We start from the raw sequence: 20,260 nt of genomic DNA on the forward strand, positions 1-20,260 counted from the left end.
ACTGGTACTCTGAAATCTGGTTGACCCTACAAATCAGGGAATGGCCCTTTAAATCTGAAAAGGAGAAAAGTAGTAAAAGAGATAAAAACCAACAAACTTCTTTGATAATATACATATTTAAAAGACAATAGGTTTTAAATATATATATTTAAAAAAGGTGAGTTTGGGGTCAGAAATCAAAGGCCGAGTATTGTTGAATGCAATGGATATTTTATACGCAGGACTGTGCAATCAGGATATTATATACATGCTTGTTCCTTATTCAACACCAAGTCCTAAAGAAGTCCCTCTAGTTCTACTGCAATTATGCTTCCAAAATTGGAGACTGCAACTAATTGCATTCATCAAAGGTGTCCCAGCCGACTGGCTGAATGTGCTTTCTCAGGTGCTCTATTTCATTTCTTTCCTCTTGAAAAGGCTTTGTTGTTTTAAAGAAAATGGATTTTTTTTCTTTAAGAGCTCAAATAAGAAAAAAAAAAATACTTCAATTGAACATAAAGATTGTTTTTCATCATAACTTTCTTTTCTTCTTCTTTTTCTTTTTTTTTTGTAGTCAGTCACCTATAAATGTTTCTACAAGGCATGCTGTCCTCAGAGGACTGTCACCTCCAAGCATGGGAACTAGGATATAACTGCTCCAAACTGGCCTTGGCATTGCTGGTCTAAGCTGAATTCTGCCAACTGACACTTGGGTCTCCCCCCACTGCTTTTTTCCACTATCATCACAAACAGTATCGATTCCCACTTGCTATTATTAATGTTAACATTAATTTAAAAATAAACACGAGTCACAAAATATCTAAGCCTCATCTTCCTCATCTGTACCATTCAGATAACGATCTTTCATACGGTGTATGTGGGAATTAAAAATGTTGTTAGTTACTCACACAACGCTGCATCCACAGCTGCTACTCAGTACACGCTGATTTCTTCTACTCAGTCCCTACCTCCATCCCCTCCCCCTTTCCCTTTCTTCTAAGCAATAACAGTTCAGCACTTATTCACTGCTTATATGAATAAGATTGTGTTTCAAGTGCTTTATTCATAGTAACTCATTAAATCTTCCTATCAACCCTGTGACAGAGGTGCAGCTGCTTGCCCCACTACATTGATGAAGCAAACAAGGCACAAAGGAGGTTTAGGACTACGAAGCTGGTTCCATTTAGTTACAGAGCTAGTCAGGGGTACAGCAAGAACAGGTAGCCCAACATTGGCTCCGCAGCCCGTTCTCCTGATCACTGTGTGATCCTGCCTTTCAAGGAAACTCTAAAATGGACCACACCAAAGATATGTTCCACAAAGTAACCTATAGAACTGGAAACTGAAAGAAATCGCTGAATAGTTAGAAATGAGAGCCTGTTCTAGGAGTCCTTGCCTGGATTTCTAGCTTTTATAAGCTCAGATAATATTATTTTGGGACATGCTAATATCTGCTCTTTTAATTGTGCTGAAAATCATCCAGATTTGTTCAATCTTGGAAATACTGTCCTTGGTTTTTGGCATTCCGCTGTGGTTTAGCTAATGCCTCGGATGTAGGGAGGAGAAATAGCAAGATAGGAAGGTCCTCTTTCAATCTGTTTAGGATTACTGGAAAAAGATTATAGGTATTAATAAAAAGTTAGGCTTTTGTGACATTCATGGATTCTAGTTCTAAATCCATCCTTATCTTCTACTAAGATGGATAATTAAATGGTGAATGTGTTCGAATGCTGAAAATTGCTTATCTCCTTTAATACCGACATTTCTTTGTATGTTTCAGAAGTATATTCAGAAACATATTCCTAACTTTCCCCCCGCAAATCCCTAGAGCTTGACAATGAAACAGTAGCACACCAGGCTCTCGTGATGGCCCAGGCCTCTCTCTGCTGGGGAACAAAGCTCCTGTGAGGATAATAAGCCCTAAGAGGCCAGCGTAAGCCATGACCTCATCACTGTTTATGTGAGCTCAGATACACACTGCGTGTGCATCTATACAAACACCAGCCTTTTCTTCCCACTGCCTACACCTCAGGACACCAGAATTCAGGAAGACACTCAGAAAGACACTCTGGACGTCCCTCATTAAATGAATTACAAGGTTCTGTTTGGTTGACTTATTCACGTAAACATATTTCTAACGATCATGCTTAGAAATGAAAAATAAAAGAAATCAGATTAGTTTTTATGTTGGAGTAGACAGACAAATCATGTCAAATGAAATGGCAGACGATACCTCATAAACAAATGCTATCTTAGTTAAGAAAGAAAAATAGATAACATTCCTTTGTACTTCTGTAAATTCATTTGCTTTAGTTAAAAAAAAAAAAAAGAGTTCTGCCTTTGGTATATGATTCATGTGTGTTTCATTCAAATACAGAAATAACTGCCTTTACAATTTTTAGCCAGAACGCAGAATTTCCAAGGCTTAAAACTATTTCTAGAGCTATTTCACATATCACAGAACAACAGGGAACCTCCATTGTTTCGGGAATTTTATTTCATTACGTTAGGACAAAGATGAATTTCTTAAAATTTTAATTAAAAACTCAGAACATTCATATAGAAACGATAGGGAAAAATACCTGGTATCTATAGAAATATATTCTCTTAAAGTAACTGCTATTCTACTGTCATGATCCTTACATTTAAGACAGGATTATTCAGGCGATTAGAAAACAAGCTTAAGAATTCAGTGGCTCATGGTAAGGATATTAGCAGTAAGCAGAGATTAGGAAACATTTTAACCTCTATGCATATAATTTCAACCTTTCTCAAGTCTTTAACATCTTCTGTAACTAGTAATAACATTTTTTTCTGCCAAATCCCCTCATTTCACAATATTCTATGCATTAATACTGAAATCTGGTTATATTGCCATTGAATGGCTAATCTTATTATTAAAAATTATAGCAAAGAACAGAGATAATAAAAGGAAAAGATCTGCTTCAGGAGGACTAATTATATCCAATCCTTTTTTTATTGTCATTATTGTTTCTGAGTGTTTAGCCCATAATTACAAAGTATCTATTTGCATCAGATGTAGCACTTTTCAGTACACATTAAATTCACTTCACAATCACACTGCATTAAAAAAAATCATTTCAAAAAGAAATTTCGTAAAGGATTAAGAGTAGGCCCTACTAAAATGGATTATACTGAACCTGAAAATAGAAGATTTACATTTTGGAACATTAACCATTTCCCTCTCTTGGAACAAGAGTGTAACATATCACTAGCTCCTGGCTCAGTTCCTGGCATAATTTGGTTGTCAAAAAAATGTTAATTAAATTAATGAATAACCTAGAGCTAAATATAACTTGCACAAGTAGTTCCAGGGGCAAAATACATCCTTCACGGCATCTGAGTTGAAAATAACCATCTCTCAACCAAGAAGAGATGCATTCCCAATTTTTTGGTACATACTGATCTATCCACCCAGTCTGTTGGGGTCCTTTAGGGAGCTGTTTTAATGGGGAACTCTTCCCAGAAAATATTTCATAGGCTCTACAGAATGTTCAAACCCCAGTGTCCACGCTCACATCCTTAATTTCAAAAGATGTTATAGTTTGTCTTCTTGTGGCTTGGGTTTTATGTCAGGCTTATGCATGGAATTTTGAAAGAAATTTCACAGCCTTTCCCTCTAAAAGGTAACTTTAAGAAATTAATGTTCCCACTTCTCAGATGTATTGCCTTTTTCCCTTGGTTCTTTTATGCAATTTCATAAACTTGGTGTCCATGGACTTTGGATCAATCAGACACATTTGACTGACTCAATGCCAATCACGTCTGAGTGGGTAGCTTTCTATTCCACAGTTCACTTGGAACTGTGGTACATTAAGACACAATTGTTCAGCTCCACTCTGCCTCTCTGCAGCGTTATGCTTGATGTAGAAATCTGGCATCTTATCATAACAGACACTTGTGCCTGAAACCATCTCCTGATGGGAGGGAATGATCTGTCAAGAGCCTTTAAAAGCCCTAAGCATAATCTTGTCAAGAAGGAAGTAAATGAGTCACTTTATGGGGAAGCACCCTAACCTTTCTAGTTCACAAGGGACGTATTCAGAAAACCCTCTCCTGAAGCATTAAATTGAACCCTAGTCGTTTCCAACCCTGTGACTGGGGAAGTTAATCACCTACCAAGAAAATGCAATTCTCTCCTGTTTTCATAAGTAGGTTCAGGGCCATTATTTTCACAGTTCTACATCTTGGATTTTGAGATATCTTGAGCACATAGATGTACAATGTACAAAATCTCTGTGTGCAGGTTTAAAAAACTCCCTTAAGAGAGTTTAACCTCTTTCCGCTTGAGATGGTCTCTTGGATGAGTTTATTTTGCCACGGTAGACCTTCCTCGGCATTTCACATGCACTCTCACGGTTGCAAGAAAAATCTGAAAAAAAAAACCATTTGGGGAAGCTTCCACGGGAACCTTTGATCACAAAGGTTTAAAACTAGGAGTTGAGCTAAAGTCCACTGCATATTCCTTTCTTCAGAAGAGCACATAAGTGATTTTTGTAATAGTTTAACATGACTGTAAGAAGGCAAATGACAATTCTATGTCAGGTTGAACATAGAAGTGTTGAAGAAGCAACAGAGGAAATGGGAGTAGATTCTCATGCCCGGCTCCATTCAGTGTTCCTCCAGCTTTGGTAACATGGAGGCATTAGATATATCCCTTCCCAGCATATCCAGATTACTATTTGGCTCTGTAACACAGCACAGCAGTACACAGGAAAAGCCATCTCCCATCCCATCCGTCCTCCACAAGGAGGCAGACGACTTCCTAATAGGGATAAGGCACCAAAGCCTCTATAGTCTGTCCTAACAATCGTTCTCTTCTCAGGGAGGAAGATATCTTTCTACTTCACAGTCTCATCTCAACCTTCGATTAATCCTTTTGTTTTTCTAATTATGGCTAACAAAAAGCTAGACAATGCTAATTACAAAAAAGTAGAATGATTAACCCCAATTTGCAAATAGAGGAGAAAGAATCCTTCTAATTAAGTCACTTGTTCCAAGTTATATGATGGCAAACTTGGTGATTAAAAATAGGTGTTTATACTGTACTATAAAATATGGAAAATAAGGGTGGTTTTAATCCTGTCACTCACAAATTAGGGACCTCTGGACAGTTTGTCAAATCTGGTAGGTTTTAGTTTGTTTCTGGGATATTTTGCTAGTTCTCAGCAATAATTCATTTTGGTTACCGTGACATAAGAAATACATGTTTCGGGCTCCCCTGGTGGCGCAGTGGTTGAGAGTCCCCCTGCCGATGCAGGGGACACGGGTTCGTGCCCCGGTCCGGGAAGATCCCACATGCCGCGGATTGGCTGCGCCCGTGAGCCATGGCCGCTGAGCCTGCGTGTCCGGAGCCTGTGCTCCGCAACAGGAGAAACCACAACAGTGAGAGGCCCGTGTACCAGAAAAAAAGAAATACATGTTTGGTCTCTGACCCCAGTTCCTGACACAGAGCTCCTAAAACAGTTATAAAATTTGGTGGCAGGAGCATGTTTTGTCATAGTATTTGGTCTTAGTCCTTGGTTCCAGACACAAGAGCTTATTAGACCCTTAGAGAGATAAGAGTATCTTTTTGTATGCTAACGAGGTGACTCTTGGAGGATGGGAACTGGTTGCTAGAGGAACCAATATCTGGTCTTAGTCCTTGGTTCCAGACACAAGAGAACCAACCAAATGATTAGAGGGTTGGAGCTTTCAGCCCCATTTTCTGATCTCCAGGGAAGGGAGAGGGGCTGGAAACTGAGTTTAATCACCAATAGCCAATGATTTAATCATTCATGGCTACTTAATGGAACCTCCCCAAGAAAACCCCTAAGCAATGGAATTCAGAGAGCTTCCCAGCTGGAGAACACATTGGGATGCCAGGAGGGTACCATGCCTGGAGAGGGCATGCAGGCTGCACACCCCTTCCCCCATACTGTGCCCTACAGTCTTTTCCATCTAACTCTTCCTGAGTTCTATCCTTTACAATACATTGCTAACAGTAAATAAGGTACTTATTCTGTGAGTTGTTCTAGTGAATTATCAAACCTGAGGAGCAGGTCATGGGGACCCTTGATTTATAGCTGGTGCATCAGAAATACAAGGTGAAAATCTAGGATTTTGCGACTGGCTTCCGAAGTGAGGGAGGGGGCAGCCTTGTGGGACTGAACCCTTAACCCGTGGCGATCTATGCTAACTACAGGTAGTTAGTGTCAGAATTATTTTATGGGAGGGAAAACCCCACACATATTTGGTGTCAGAGTACTAAGAGCAGAGGGACCGGTTCTTTCTTCAGTTACACAGACCCCAGCTATACATCAATGAAGACAGCATACAGAACTGAAATTTAGGATCTGGCCCAAACCCCATGATTTATGCTTTTGGACCAGCTTAGCATCCATTGGATACAGAGCTTGGATCTGCTGACCTGCGAGCAAAGAAGCGCCAGAAAGTGTTTGGACTTGTATGTCTTCAACTCTCGTTTAGTCACGCAGTGAAACATGCTGACGCCCTCAATGATGAACAGGATTATTAACGCAACCCAGATGGCAAAGCCCGCAGAGTTGAGGAAGAAATCGTAAACAAAAGATGTTTTAAGATACCACAGACCTTCAGAAAGATTTGTCAAATGGTCTGGTCATCTGACAAATGCCAACCATGCCATACTCTTGACTTCTTAAGAGAGAATTACAATATGCTTCAATTTTGTATATTCATACTTAGATTTTGGCATTTTTGCTTCACAAATCCCCCAAGTGGCTACACCATGTTCTAAGATATGCACATTTATATTTCTTTCAATTTCACTCTCTTCTCATACTCTACCTAACCACAGTGCCTTGACCTCCTAGAAACAATATAAGGAAACCTATGTGTAATTTTGTGTGCACACGCACACGTTTCTAGGGAGAAGATCCCTTGTTGCTATCTGTTCTGTAGGGCAGATATCTGTAACGCCAGACAGTTTAGTAACCACTGGATTATTAAATAATGTGCTATGCATTTGTCTAAAACAACTAAATATTTATGTTTTCATAATGGGTTTTCATTTTCAAGAATGAATGAAAATAGGTATTGACATATAAATATGTATGTGCAACCTTTGCTAGAACGAAATATGACATCCCAGTGCTGTATGTTTGACAGCATCGGATGAAGAGCTATTTCGACTTTGAAGACAGTGACTAAGTGGGGCTCTGCTATGGAGGGAATCTGGGTGAGGAATAGGGTCTCAGAGGCACAGGACAGCTTTCAAGTGGATGCCTTGCCTACATACGTCTTAATTTTCTATTTAACTTAATTCAATTAAAAACAGAAAACACTAGTGTCTCTCATTACACACTTCCTGCTGGTCTTTAGTAAGATCTGTCTATTCAGCTAGGTAAAGATTCAAAGCAAGGTAAGAGGTAATACTGAGAGGCTTTTCCGGAATAGCATGCAAACCACACAGCACAGTTTATAGGACTTTGTTTAATAAATGAGAATTCTCCCATTTGTCTTTCCACCCACCATTTGATATGGGGTCTGTCCTTAAAAGCTCTCAAGTTAACAAGTCCCCTTGTGCTCACCAATTTTTACAAACCTCAACTAAAAATAAATGAATGATAAATGAATGAATAATAAATATATAAGGTACAGGATAATTATATTCCTCAAAGATGATTTTCAAGCCAGTAATCTTTTAAGTACATTCTGATCAGCTTTACAAAATTTTGATTATATTCAAAACTTGGGGACTTCCCTGGTGGCGCAGTGGTTAAGAATAAGCCTGCCAATGCAGGGGACACGGCTTCAAGCCCTTGTCTGGGACGATCCCACATGCCGCGGAGCAACTAAGCCCATGTGCCACAACTATTGAGCCCGCGTGTCACAACTACTGGAGCCCATGTGCCTAGAGCCCGTGCTCTGCAACAAGAGAAGCCACTGCATTGAGGAGCCTGCGCACCGCAACGAAGAGTAGCCCCCACTCACTGCAACTAGAGAAAGCCCACGCGCAGCAATGAAGACCCAAGGCAGCCAAAAATAAGTAAAATAAATAAATTGAAGAAAACAACAAAAAACTTGAGGGGAGGATGTTTGAAACTTCTTAGTGCTCATCTCCCTCAGTGCCTTCACATATTAAGATGTCAGCAAATAACTTTTAATTTATTTACCATCCATTATATTGAGGTGTAGATGCAGTATATTTACCTTGGAGATATATATTATCTACATATAGTCTATCAATGCTTCCTATTTCTTTTGCGACCAGAAGTGATTAGCAGAAAATGAAGAACTGCAGGGAGAAGGGCAGTTAGAAATTATATAAAAACAAAAGCAGTCAAGTTTAGCACCTCAGTTTCTGTTTACGTTATAAAACATATAGTTACACCAACATTCATATTGGCTAAAGACTGATTTAGTTGGTACCTCCTCATGCTGTCACTAGTTTGCCTGCTACGGCATACCAGCTAATTGCTGCCTTTTATTTTCTCCAACGATTGCTACTTTTTATTGAACACGTATTGCCCTGCTGCTAAAATACACCTAACAGCAGTGAGCAAAATCTCAATTTAGAGAAAAAACCGTGCTCCTTCATGGTAAATCTCACAAATCATTCTACTAAAGAATTGTATGAAGACATTTTCAGGAATCTCAAGAAAATTTAACATTTGGCTGAAGTAATCTAGTATACTGTTGGTGGGAGTGTAAACTGGTAGAGCCATTATGGAAAGCAGCATGGAGATTCCTCAAAAAATTAAAAATAGAACTACCATACAATCTAGCAATTCCATTCCTTGGTATTTACCCAAAGAGAATGAAGACACTAATTCGGAAAGATGTATGCACCCCAATGTTCATAGCAGGTTTATTTACAATAGCCAAGATATAAAAGCAACCTAAGTGCCAACTGCCAGATGAGTGTGTAAAGAAATGTGGTATAGGGCTTCCCTGGTGGCGCAGTGGTTGGGAGTCCGCCTGCCGATGCAGGGGACACGTGTTTGTGCCCCAGTCCGGGAGGATCCCGCATGCTGCGGAGCGGCTGGGCCCGTAAGCCATGGCCGCTGAGCCTGCGTGTCCGGAGCCTGTGCTCCGCAATGGGAGAGGCCACAGCAGTGGGAGGCCCGCGCACCACACAAAAAAAAAAAGTGTGGTATATACACTTGCAACAGCATGGATGAATCTGGAGAGTATTATAATTAGTGAAATAAATCAGACAAAGACAAATACTATGTTTTCACGTATATGGGGAATCCAAAAAATAAAACAAATGAACAAATATAAAGAAACAAAAACAGACTCACAGATACAGAGAACAAACTGATGGTCACCAGCAGGAGAAGAGGGGAATAATGGGTGAAATTGGTGAAGGGGATTAAGAGGTAGAAACCTCTAGTTGTAAAACAAACACGTCCCAGGGATGTAATGTACAGCATGGGGAATACAGTCAATAATATTATATAATAATTCTGTATGGTATGCAATCTATAAAAATATATAATCACTATGTTTTACTCCTGAACCTAATATACTATTGTAAGTCAACTATACTTCAATTAGAAAAAAAAAGAAAAGAAATGAGAAAGGAAAGAGTGCAGGTGCTAAAGAAACTGCCTCCCAATTTTTTTGCTCAATTAAATGTCGAGAGTCTGAGTGTGAAGCATCAGATACAAACATGAAATTAATTTTAGTACGGATAAGATGGCTGCAATGCAGTATTTAGTATCCAAATTTAGTATGGATAAGACATCTCCCGAGACAGTGGATAAGAACCAAAACAACACTGCTGGCACACAGACACGCAGACATACATGAAAATGTTTCTTAATTCTTTCTTCTACATAGAAAATTCTTAAAAGTTGTTGAAGTCAGGATAGTAATTAGGATGTTGTCTAATGGAGATTTAGACTGAGTATCTGTAAAGACACCAAAAATCCCAGAATTACATAGAAAGTTTTGGCTTTTTGTCTCTTATCTTTAAAACATCTCAGTTCTTACTCCAGCTCCTAAATTTTTCCAGACCTAAGCCTACAATGGAAAGTTTATTTTAAACAGGAATTCCTATGCAGCCTTTGGTTTATCTATATGGGATCCCGCTTAAGTATAGTTTCTCTTCAGATTACAGAGAATGTTGAACAGTCAGGCAACAGCATAATCTTTTCTCCATCTATGAAGTAGACCCTGCCAGTTACAGGAGGGAAGGCTCAGATAGTATTTAACTCATTATTTCATGAGTTGCATCAATTTGAGCTCTGTGAAAGTAAGAAGCCAAAGTCCTGTGTTTTGTGATGATAATTTAGTTTAAAGCAGTACTTATGTTTAGTAGCTTAAAGGCCTCCAAGGGTGATAGAAGTTTAACCATGTGTGATGCCACTTTGGAGAAGACTTTAACTTTTCTGGAAAAAAAAGTGTAACTCCTTTATTTTTCCAAGGAAACTTTTAGAGAAGTGAAAATTTTGAAGAGCTGGTCCTTAGAAGAGTTACTAGCCCTCTACAGATTAAGAGTTTATCCTAGTGCAAAGACACAACTGCATTCTAATTTTTTTATTCCTGGGGGTTGAGAGAGGGGGGAAGAGGATGGACGGACATGGAGAGACTGTTTTATCAACTGTAATATGTGAAGTATATATGTATATAAAAATTCTAAATATGATTCAAACAATGCACTTCTAGGTTGGCCATTCAGCGTATCAGCCAGTAGGAATGTAATTCATCAAAAAGGAAATTTGGAACATAAAGCACACACAGACATAGGGACTCACAAATGAAATTCGTGGTAGACCAAGGAATTCCAGCTGCACAAAAACATCATCACGTCATACTTCCGTTTAAAAAAAAAATGAAAGCATGGATTAAACCTAAGCTTCAAAGAGACTGTATAAACAATCCGCGTTGCTCCAGATTCCTGTTTGTGAAGTTGGGGACTATTTGGCAAAAGTGGTCAGGGTTAAGGGGATAGTTATTCTGACGTGATTATCAGCTACAGAATCTACAGAAAAAACACCTGACTAATTCATTTTCTTATATTCAGCTAACATTGAGTAAATAGTTTGTATTTCCCAGGCACTGTGTAAGTATGAGGGAGGTTTCAGAAATACTTATTTACGGCTCCAATACAAGACATGACCTTTCTCAGAGAGTTACTGGCAAGCTTCTGATTTATGTCTTTCAACAGCAATATATAAAAGCCCTCAAGAAGGGATTTAGAATTTTCTCGCATTTTCCAAAGTGTGGAGCTAAGTGCCATGTCAAGCTATACATTAAAATTCAGATAAAACCCACAAAGACAATAACTTAAAAAAATGGCAGGTAATCCCAAGATTGCATGCCTGTAACTACCCAGTCCCAGTTTTTATTAGATGGGAGAGTTTTATGCATTTCTAAGTAAGAATTCAACGTGAATCCTTGGATCAATCAACAAATATCTGATTTTTCGACAGTTAAATAGTTCTTCTTAATCCAATTTAAAATTTTTATTTCAAATAAACATGTTGTCTAATTCTACACGGCGTGATCACCTGACTCTGGGCAAGCATGATTATGACCAAATCTGAAATTATCCCCTTTGATAACACAAGAAGCTTTGGCAAACATTATTCTTGTCACTGTCTTTCCTGTGATGGCTGATGGGACTGAACTGAAAGATATGAAATATGCATTTGTGAAGACTCCATTCAGTCCTCATCTTACTTTTAGCTCTATCAATGACCATTTAGCAAAGATCTTACTTCAGAAATAGGACTTTTAGCTGGAACGCTTCACTAAATGTCAGCTGTTCAGATTCTGGTCTCAACACCCACCGCCCTGCCTTGCTCTGGCAAATGATGCTGATGGCCCCGCACCCCAAAATAAAGTCCTGTAAAAAAAGACAGTAGCCAAGGAACTCATTCTCCAGATACATAAACATAATTTTACTGAACAGTGCCAGGACAGATGTTTTTCTGAAGAGAAAATGAAAATGCTAATGTGAATATTCTTTTTCAAAAGGTTTCTGTTCCGAGAGGAAGCCTGGTCTGGTAGAAGGCCCCGCGGTGGTCACCTGTGACTCACAGCTCCACCCTGTCCATTACTAGTGGTGTCACCCTGAACTAGCCACTCAATCTCAGTGACGTCATTGGTAAAACAGGGTCAATACTATTTCGCCATCTGGAAGAGGACCAGAGCTCTCTTACGGTTCCTCAGAGCTTTCTGCTCTGAACCTTAGTATAGAAAGAAAAATCAAAATGACGAGGAGAATCAGTGCAAGTGGGTGTTTTTTTGGTTTAGTTACATAGTGTACACACAGACTGCCACTTCCAGCCAAGATAAGTAGTGGAAACTAGATTTACCCTGCTGCCAGTAACCACCAAAAAATGGACAAACTATATAGGACTATATTTCTGTAAGATATCAGACGCCAGGTGAAGGACAGAGACCACTGAGAAGTAAGAAACATATTATGAACTCTACAATTGCCCAAGCTTACTGCCTTGAGTTTCCAGGCTGTGGCTCCAGGAGTGGGAACCCAGTCAGAGCCTGGGAGATTCCAGAGAGCTGAAGATATGGGGTGAGAGTCTGAAGAGACGGAGGTGGCTGGCAGTCACAGGAAAAAATACTGGAGAGGAAGGAGTTGCTCAGAGAGAGAAACTGGAGATGATACCCTATGAGAATACAGCTGACTAATGATCAATGCACACACATGAAAGAAACATGAGGCCATGGGAAAAAAAATCACCCAAAAGGATTAGCGGTAACAGTGTCTGGTGTTCACACAGGGTCAGAAATAGTACTTGTTTCCATGATCTAGATGGAAAAACTCAACATTCATGGTAGATTACTCAGAAGGATCTTGCTTCAGGATTGAGGAATCACTAGCCACAGGTTGATAACTACTCTGTTTCCAAGTAATTTACTGCATTACAGAACAAAGCTCAGGAATAGTAATAGGTATCCAAAAATACCCAGCACTCAACAAGGTGAACTTCACAATGCCGGAAAGCCAATAACAAAATTCCAAAGGTTCAAAAATTAAGTAAAGATATGGAAAATATGAAACAAACATACAAAAATCCAGATTAAAATTCTAGACATGAAAACTATAATGTATGATATGAAAAACAGCCAGAGGGGATTAAAGGCAGGTTGAAATATACCAGGACACATCATAATCAAATTGCTCAAAACTAGTGATAAAGGAAAAAACCCTAAAAGCAACCAGATTTAAAAAAAAAAGATATATTATTTACAGAGACATAAAGAAAAGGATGATATAAGTATTTTTGTTGCAAACAATGCAAATAAGAAGACAATGGAGCATCAACATCAAGGCAATTGAAGAAAAACTTCAACTCAGAATTCTATCCCAGAAAAAAGGTCTTTTAAAGGAAAGGTGAAATAAGGATATTTTCAGGCATACCCAAGCACAAAGAATTCTTTACGAATCTAAATGCATTAAAATACATTTTAAAGGAAGTCCTCTGGGTAGAAGAAAAATGATTCCAGATGGACCTACACAAGGAACAAAGAACACCAGAAATGGTAAATATATAGGTAAGTAAATATTTTTCTTATTATTTAACTCTTTAAAAGATAATTGACTGTTTAAGAAATAACAATAATGTAGTATGGAAAAAGTATGACAACAACAGCCCAAAGAGTAGGAAACGCGAAATGGAAGTAACTTATTGTAAGGTTCTTGTAATATAAGGGAAGTGGTATAACATCATTTGTACTGGTATAATACCATTGTGAAAAGTTAAAGATGTCTTCTACAAACTCTAAAGCAAACACTAAAATAATAAAGAGTTAAAGGTAAAAGCCAACAAAGGACACAAAATAGAATAATACAATATATTCAATTAATCCAAAAGGTAGCAAAAAATAAAGGGGGAACGAGGAACAGATGGGACAACTAGAAAACAAATTGCATGATGATGGATTTAGGCATAATCATATCAATAACTTCATTAAATGGTCTTCTTAATTACAGGGCAAGACCCAAGTATATGTTGCTTAGAAGAAATGTACTTCAAAGATAAACAAATAGGTTAAACAAAAACACAAGGATGGGGCTTCCCTGGTGGTGCAGTGGTTGAGAGTCCGCCTGCCGATGCAGGGGACACGGGTTCGTGCCTCGGTCCGGAAAGATCCCACATGCCACAGAGCGGCTGGGCCTGTGACCCATGGCCGCTGAGCCTGCGCGTCCGGAGCTTGTGCTCCACAACGTGAGAGGCCACACAAGGATGGAAAAATGATACACTATGATACATTAAAAGAAAGCTAGAGTATCTTAATTAATATCAGACACAGTAATTTTAGAGCAAAACATATTACTAGGGATAAAGAAGGACATTTCATAATGATAAGGGGGTAGAGAGGACATAACAACACTGAATGTTTATGCACCTAAGAACAGATCCTCAAAATACACAAAGCAAAACCTGAGGGTATCATATGAGAAAGAGTCCAATCCACAATTATAGTTGGAGATTTCAATATTCCTCACTCAGTAATGGATAGAACAAGCGGACATGATGTACACACACTCATGCTCAGAATGTTCCTTACATCCAAAGTAAGCTCTCCCATGAAGCGTATGCTTGCAGTGCCTGGTAAGCCTTTCTGGGCATTTATCCCTGAATACCACAAATAAACCCCTTTGCTGTGGACGTCATGACCAAATAGGGCTCCTATCCCCAGAGAATATGGCTGCTGTTCTCAGCAGGAAATTTCAGTTCTAGGTCCTATTTTTCCACTAAAAATCCTTATAACCCAGCCAAATCTCAGCTTTTCTTGATCTCAGTTACATCACATGATAAGAGGGCTGGGCTAGGTTACATCTAAATTCCTTCCAGCTCTTGTGGTTCCCTGACTTCAACTATATCATGAACTGTCACCATCCAGGGATATCAACTCAAATCAGGTCTTGCACTGTGAGTCCCCGGGAAGCCTGTCTGACCCCTCGGTGGAAAGGTGTGTCTACTGTGCAGAGATGGTACTATGGAGGCAGCTGCTCTGTGACCCTTTAACCTTCAAGATAAAACAGACTGAGGTTGAACCTGTGAATAATGGTGCTCTTAGAAACTTCTCCCGATTTCTTTCTTATGGCCTTCAGTCCCCAGTGTCCCCATGCCTACTGGCTGCTGTGCCCTGAGCTGTGAAGGGAAGCCTACCCGAGGCGGCACAGCCTGCAGAGCGGTGATGTAATTCTCCAGGGCCAGGCGGCGGCGGTCATTGAGCATGGCTTCCACTCTGGCCATGTGCGTCTCCACCAACTGCTGTCTCTCGTTGGCTGCTTCCTGCTCCAGAGACTCCACCTTTTCCTGGAAATGCTGCCGTCACAAACAGAGGCACATGACAATCGGGAACCAGACAAATAGGACGGAGCAGCAAATTCAAGTCTTTTAAAAGGGATATCATACTTTGTTGTGTTCAAAGACTTCAGTCATTCCAACATTTTGACTAATTCAGCATGTTTTCTGGGTTCCCCTCCATTTCCCTGCTTTTCATCCCCAGACCTAATTTCTCGATGTAAATCATTATTTTATATGGTCACTGAAAACTGATTTGACTAACCGTAAGGTAGAATAAATGTATATACTCTTGAAACTCTCAATTACATGCATATTTATGAAAGTCCTCTCCTACTCAAAGAACTTTAAGAAAATGATCATGATAACCTCATGGTTTACTGAAGGTAATTCTCAGAGGGGTTCCAGTCAAAAATTCAAATTATCATGTAAATTTGCCACGGGGAAGAAGTAGCAGAAGATTATGGCAACCAGAAAGATATATTACTGATAAAAATTAGACTTTAAGTAACAATGTGAGTTTTAAAGAAATGAATTATAATGAGCTAATTGGGAGCAAAAGTAAGGCAGGGTTTAAGCAACTGAATTATTAGACAATGATGAGCAGTAGTCCAAGTTGAGGGAAATAGGAACGATCAGGCATGAGGTTCCAGCAGATGCTTGAAAAGGTGCAGGCACTACATCAACAAGGGTGTGATGCTTGGTGGAGGATGGACTCAGGGTTTACCTGGATCACTGCTTTCTTATCAGCTTTAGGCAAGTTCTTTGCTTGACGCTCTGCCTCTTCCCACTCTCTCATGACCTACGAAAGGAGGAAATCATTTAAAACCATCAGTTCTTTCTTCAAATATAGATTTAATGAGCTAGATCACTGTGGTTTTTTTTTCTACATTTGACATTTTAAACATGACAAATAGGATCACGTTCCATTCCCAGCTCAATAATATTTGACCTCTCACTAAGATGTATATACTCTATCACAGCAGTACAGTAAACATAAATGTTCACCTTTATATGGCTCTTTGAAACAAAGTTGGTGTTTTTTCTTTTCTATTACTTTCAGAAATAGCTGAAAGTCATTTTATTTGATGTGCACAAATGTCAACGATTCATAAAAGGCATATATTACCTGTACAAGGTCTTCCAACATTAAATTGAACATGTTGGTTTTAGTCTTTTGTGAAAGCAAGTTATAAAAATTCAAACAGTACGAAGGGGGGGAAAAACATATGTAACACTTTATGCATGTGTACACATGCCATGAGCACAGTACCAGGAAGTATATAATACAGGAAGGAAATGAAGATTTCAGCTGTCAGAAATCCTAAGATCCACCCCACTGAAGAACTGAGGGGCAATTAGAACATTTTGCTTGCCAACTTGCCTCACCAACAGCAAAGAATACTGTAAATTCCTCCAAAAATTCCAAGACAGTACACATTATAATGTTCTGAATGTAGCAAAAAGTATTCTTGGTAAGTAACACTAATTTGGTAACCAGGCTAATCTGTTTTATAGGAAAATAAGACTTCCTCTTCTCATCCATGATGTTCACTCAGGATTTCTCTGAGAGAAGTTCACTCACTGATCTGAATGCAAAAAGGAAAAGTCTGCAGCTGTGGGTGCCGCTGAAAGGAAACGATATTTGATTCTTACCATTTACAGCTTCCTTTTCCTTTTCAAGTGTACTACTCACTATCAAGGAATTTTTTTTTTTTTTTTTTAAGTGTAGCTCATACCTGAGCAAGGTAATATAAAGAACAGGAAGATCCAGTAAACAAAATAATGGTCTGTTGACAGCTGTTTACTTGCATACTTTGTGGACATACAAAGCGCAAGAAACCCTGATTTCTGTATTATAAGAGCCTGTTATTTACAGGTATTTATTCCTAAGGAACTGATTTTTTTCAGACATCCTTGAAGCTTGGCGTAAGTAACTACTGACAGAGAAGTTCTGTGAGAATATCACATCACATCATCGTGTCAGTTTTTAATTAGATACTTCATTGTCAGTTAGCATCAATCCATTGTATAAAGTACAAGACAAGCTTCCCCATGTTGTGTGCATGAAATTATGGAGAAAAAAGAATGGAATGAATTCTCTGTTACAAGTGAAGAGCATATAAGAAATAATCTAACACATTCACAGCAAAATTGGGGAAAATGTGCAGCTGCTATGAACAAGAACAGGATATAGAAGGAAAAGAAACATATTGCCCCAGATGCTACGGTGGGTCCAAGAGTTAATGAAGAGCACCTGTGAGATGGGGGCTACTGAAGACTACTTTTGCTTTACAGATGAGATAAGCCTTGAAATAAAAATATTTGAATTTCCTGCTTCCAAAATGTTCATAGTGGCAGTATTCTACCACAGATTCTTCAGGTAAGGAACCTCAAAATTAGTTTGAGACAGAAGTCAGATGTCTTATTGGAATGTGAAAAACTGATTTCCTGCATTACATTTAAATCTTTACCATCTTCCTTTGTATATTCAGATCTTTCATCTTTGAGCAGGGGAATCCATGGAATAATTAAGGAGATTTATTTAGCTAATGCATTGAAAATAAGCATTCCTATAGAAATGAAATAAAATTTTGATTTTCAGAGCAATTTAATAATATCCTCCGTCCTTCCAAATAAAACAATTCACCTACACCATCACGCTAGGCCTACTTACTGAAAGATAAACACACACTGTGGGCTCAACATCTCCCTTTGAACAATGGCTTCCACTGAGGTCCACTGATAATAGAGTGCATCACTCCTGACCTGCTAAATACCAGATCCAGTATTAAGAGCTTTCCAAAATCGCTCTCGTTTAATTGATTTCTCACATGAGATTAGCCTTGGCCATCCTCATTTTTTTTTTTTTTTTTTGCGGTGCGCAGGCCTCTCACTGTTGTGGTCTCTCCCGTTGCGGAGCACAGGCTCCGGACGCGCAGGCTCAGCGGCCATGGCTCACGGGCCCAGCCGCTCCACGGCACGTGGGATCCTCCCGGAACCGGGGCACGAACCCGTGTTCCCCGCATCGGCAGGCGGACTCTCAACCACTGCGCCACCAGGGAAGCCCGGCCATCCCCATTTTTATGAATCAGGTTAAGTTACCTGCTCAAAGTTATGCAGGAAAAAAATGGAGAAGGAAGGATATAAACCGAGATCTCTGTGGCTCTAAAGACCATGCTTTTGTCCCCTGTGGCCCAATTAGCCATTATAAAATGGCAAATCCAACAGATGAGCTAAGTTTATTTATATTTGGTGACAGGAGAAAAGGCCGTTCCTAAGATGTTGATGCTTCTATCGTAAAAATAATAAATGTAGAGAAAGGTCAACTTCCATTTTGAAGAACCTTACTTTAAGGATATAGTAAAACTGTTAAAATCATATGGAATAAATGATCGTGCACCTTCTTATATTTGCTAGATACTATTCATAACATAGAACAACAGAAATCTGTAAGTTCAGAGTTATCATGAGCCCCAGCAACAACAAAAGCCCCAAATTCTCTGTATCGTAAGAAAACAAATAATAAAAAAAACTGTAATAAAAATCATTTTAAAAGATGAAATTTTTAAATTAAAAATTCTCAGGATCTAGACTTCACAGTGGCCCCATATAGTCTTATAAAGCAATTTTCCACTGCATGCATGAAAGTATCAGTATCATCCGGATTTATGGATATTCAAAGACTTTGCTGTTTCAATGCAGAGAAAATGACAAGTAATACAGAGAGATTTAAGAGGCAGGCAAGTTCAAACAGTCTCCAGGATTCAGTACCATCGATCATGATGATAAATGTTGATCTCAAGCATCTCATACGTCTATGATCCCTGGAATCTAAGAGACAACATTCTCTGCTCCAGGATAACATTCTTTAAATTATCTCAGATATAGGTAGTAACTAAAAGGTGAAGAAAGTCCATTAAAACATATATGAACTAAGTCATGGCTTAAATAGGTGTGCTAAAATAAAGTTACTATTCTAGGACAGATCTATAATATCTGAAAGAGTAGTTAAAATCAGTGCTATTAACAGGCTCAAAATGACCAATAAATAATGGAAAAAATTCAGAATCTGTATTTTTTTAAAAAATAATGACTAAGTGGGTTCAAGATAGAAATGCAAGGTTAGGAAGGTACTTATATAAATGTATAGGGACTAAACGTTTACAATCCAGCTGGAGGAATAAAACTGGTGAGCAAATATTTAGTTAAATGCAAAAGAGCAGTGACTGCTTATCTCACTCTGAGGACTACGTGAGTGTAAGGAACGGCTGAGATGTGCCGGTGTGAAGAAGAGTGGGACACCTTTCCAGAGATCAATGCTGAGAGCAGAGAGAGGCCGTGATGGGTTTAGCGTATGTTGAGCAGAGTGGTTTAAGGCTGCCCATATGACGACGGTAGCAGTTGAGGTGGGAGAGGAAGTAAGATGACTGGATTTGGGGTGCAGGAGGTTGGGTGAGGGGGCAGGCGCTGGAAATGCCAAGCTGAGCGTTCAGTGTTTATTTTGCTCTGTTTCTTTTTGGGGCCTTCATTTTCCCACAAATGGATTTTGTGGGCAATAACAAGGTTCTGAGAGCTTCAGAAACAAGTAGTGAGACAGGATTTAAGTTTAAAAGATGTCTTTTCAGTGGCAATAAGTATGGCAGCTGATAGCCGTCCTACTCCTTCTCAACAGTGATTACATATTGTGTGTATCTTTCCTAAAGAAAAACCCTATTTTTCTTTCTTCATTCACTCAGTTATGTTTCCTTGAATCTGACTTTTCCTATTATTTCTTCATGTTCACTCTTCAGGGTATAGACTATGAGTTGGAACGGTGATTGGCAAGTAAGTGATGGATACGTATTTGTTGAACGACTGAACGAATGAATAAAGAATCTGAGAAAGGGAACTTCCCTGGCAGTCTAGTGGTTATAGACTTCGCCTTCCAATGCGGTGGGTGAGGGTTTGATCCCTGGTTGGGGAGCTAAGGTCCCACATGCCTCAGGGCCAAAAAACCAAACATAAAA

At 39.1% G+C, this 20,260-nt stretch overlaps 2 protein-coding genes across 3 annotated transcripts in view; one reads left to right on the plus strand and one right to left on the minus strand.

Annotated features, from left to right (window-relative positions):
• The window catches only part of JAM2 (junctional adhesion molecule 2), a 410,153-nt gene that overhangs the window by 290,570 nt on the left and 99,323 nt on the right, over positions 1-20,260 (plus strand). The gene's annotated exons all lie outside the window — the stretch shown is intronic.
• The window catches only part of APP (amyloid beta precursor protein), a 275,906-nt gene that overhangs the window by 69,967 nt on the left and 185,679 nt on the right, over positions 1-20,260 (minus strand). For both annotated transcript variants that reach the window (XM_060150785.1, XM_060150786.1), the window contains exons 10-11: positions 15,979-16,053; positions 15,114-15,272 (exon numbers count right to left, since the gene is read on the minus strand). In XM_060150785.1, the coding sequence (XP_060006768.1) occupies positions 15,114-15,272; positions 15,979-16,053 (234 nt within the window). The remainder of the gene's footprint in view (positions 1-15,113; positions 15,273-15,978; positions 16,054-20,260) is intronic.

This window comes from Lagenorhynchus albirostris, chromosome 5, assembly GCF_949774975.1.
Source record: "Lagenorhynchus albirostris chromosome 5, mLagAlb1.1, whole genome shotgun sequence".
NCBI lineage: Eukaryota > Metazoa > Chordata > Mammalia > Artiodactyla > Delphinidae > Lagenorhynchus > Lagenorhynchus albirostris.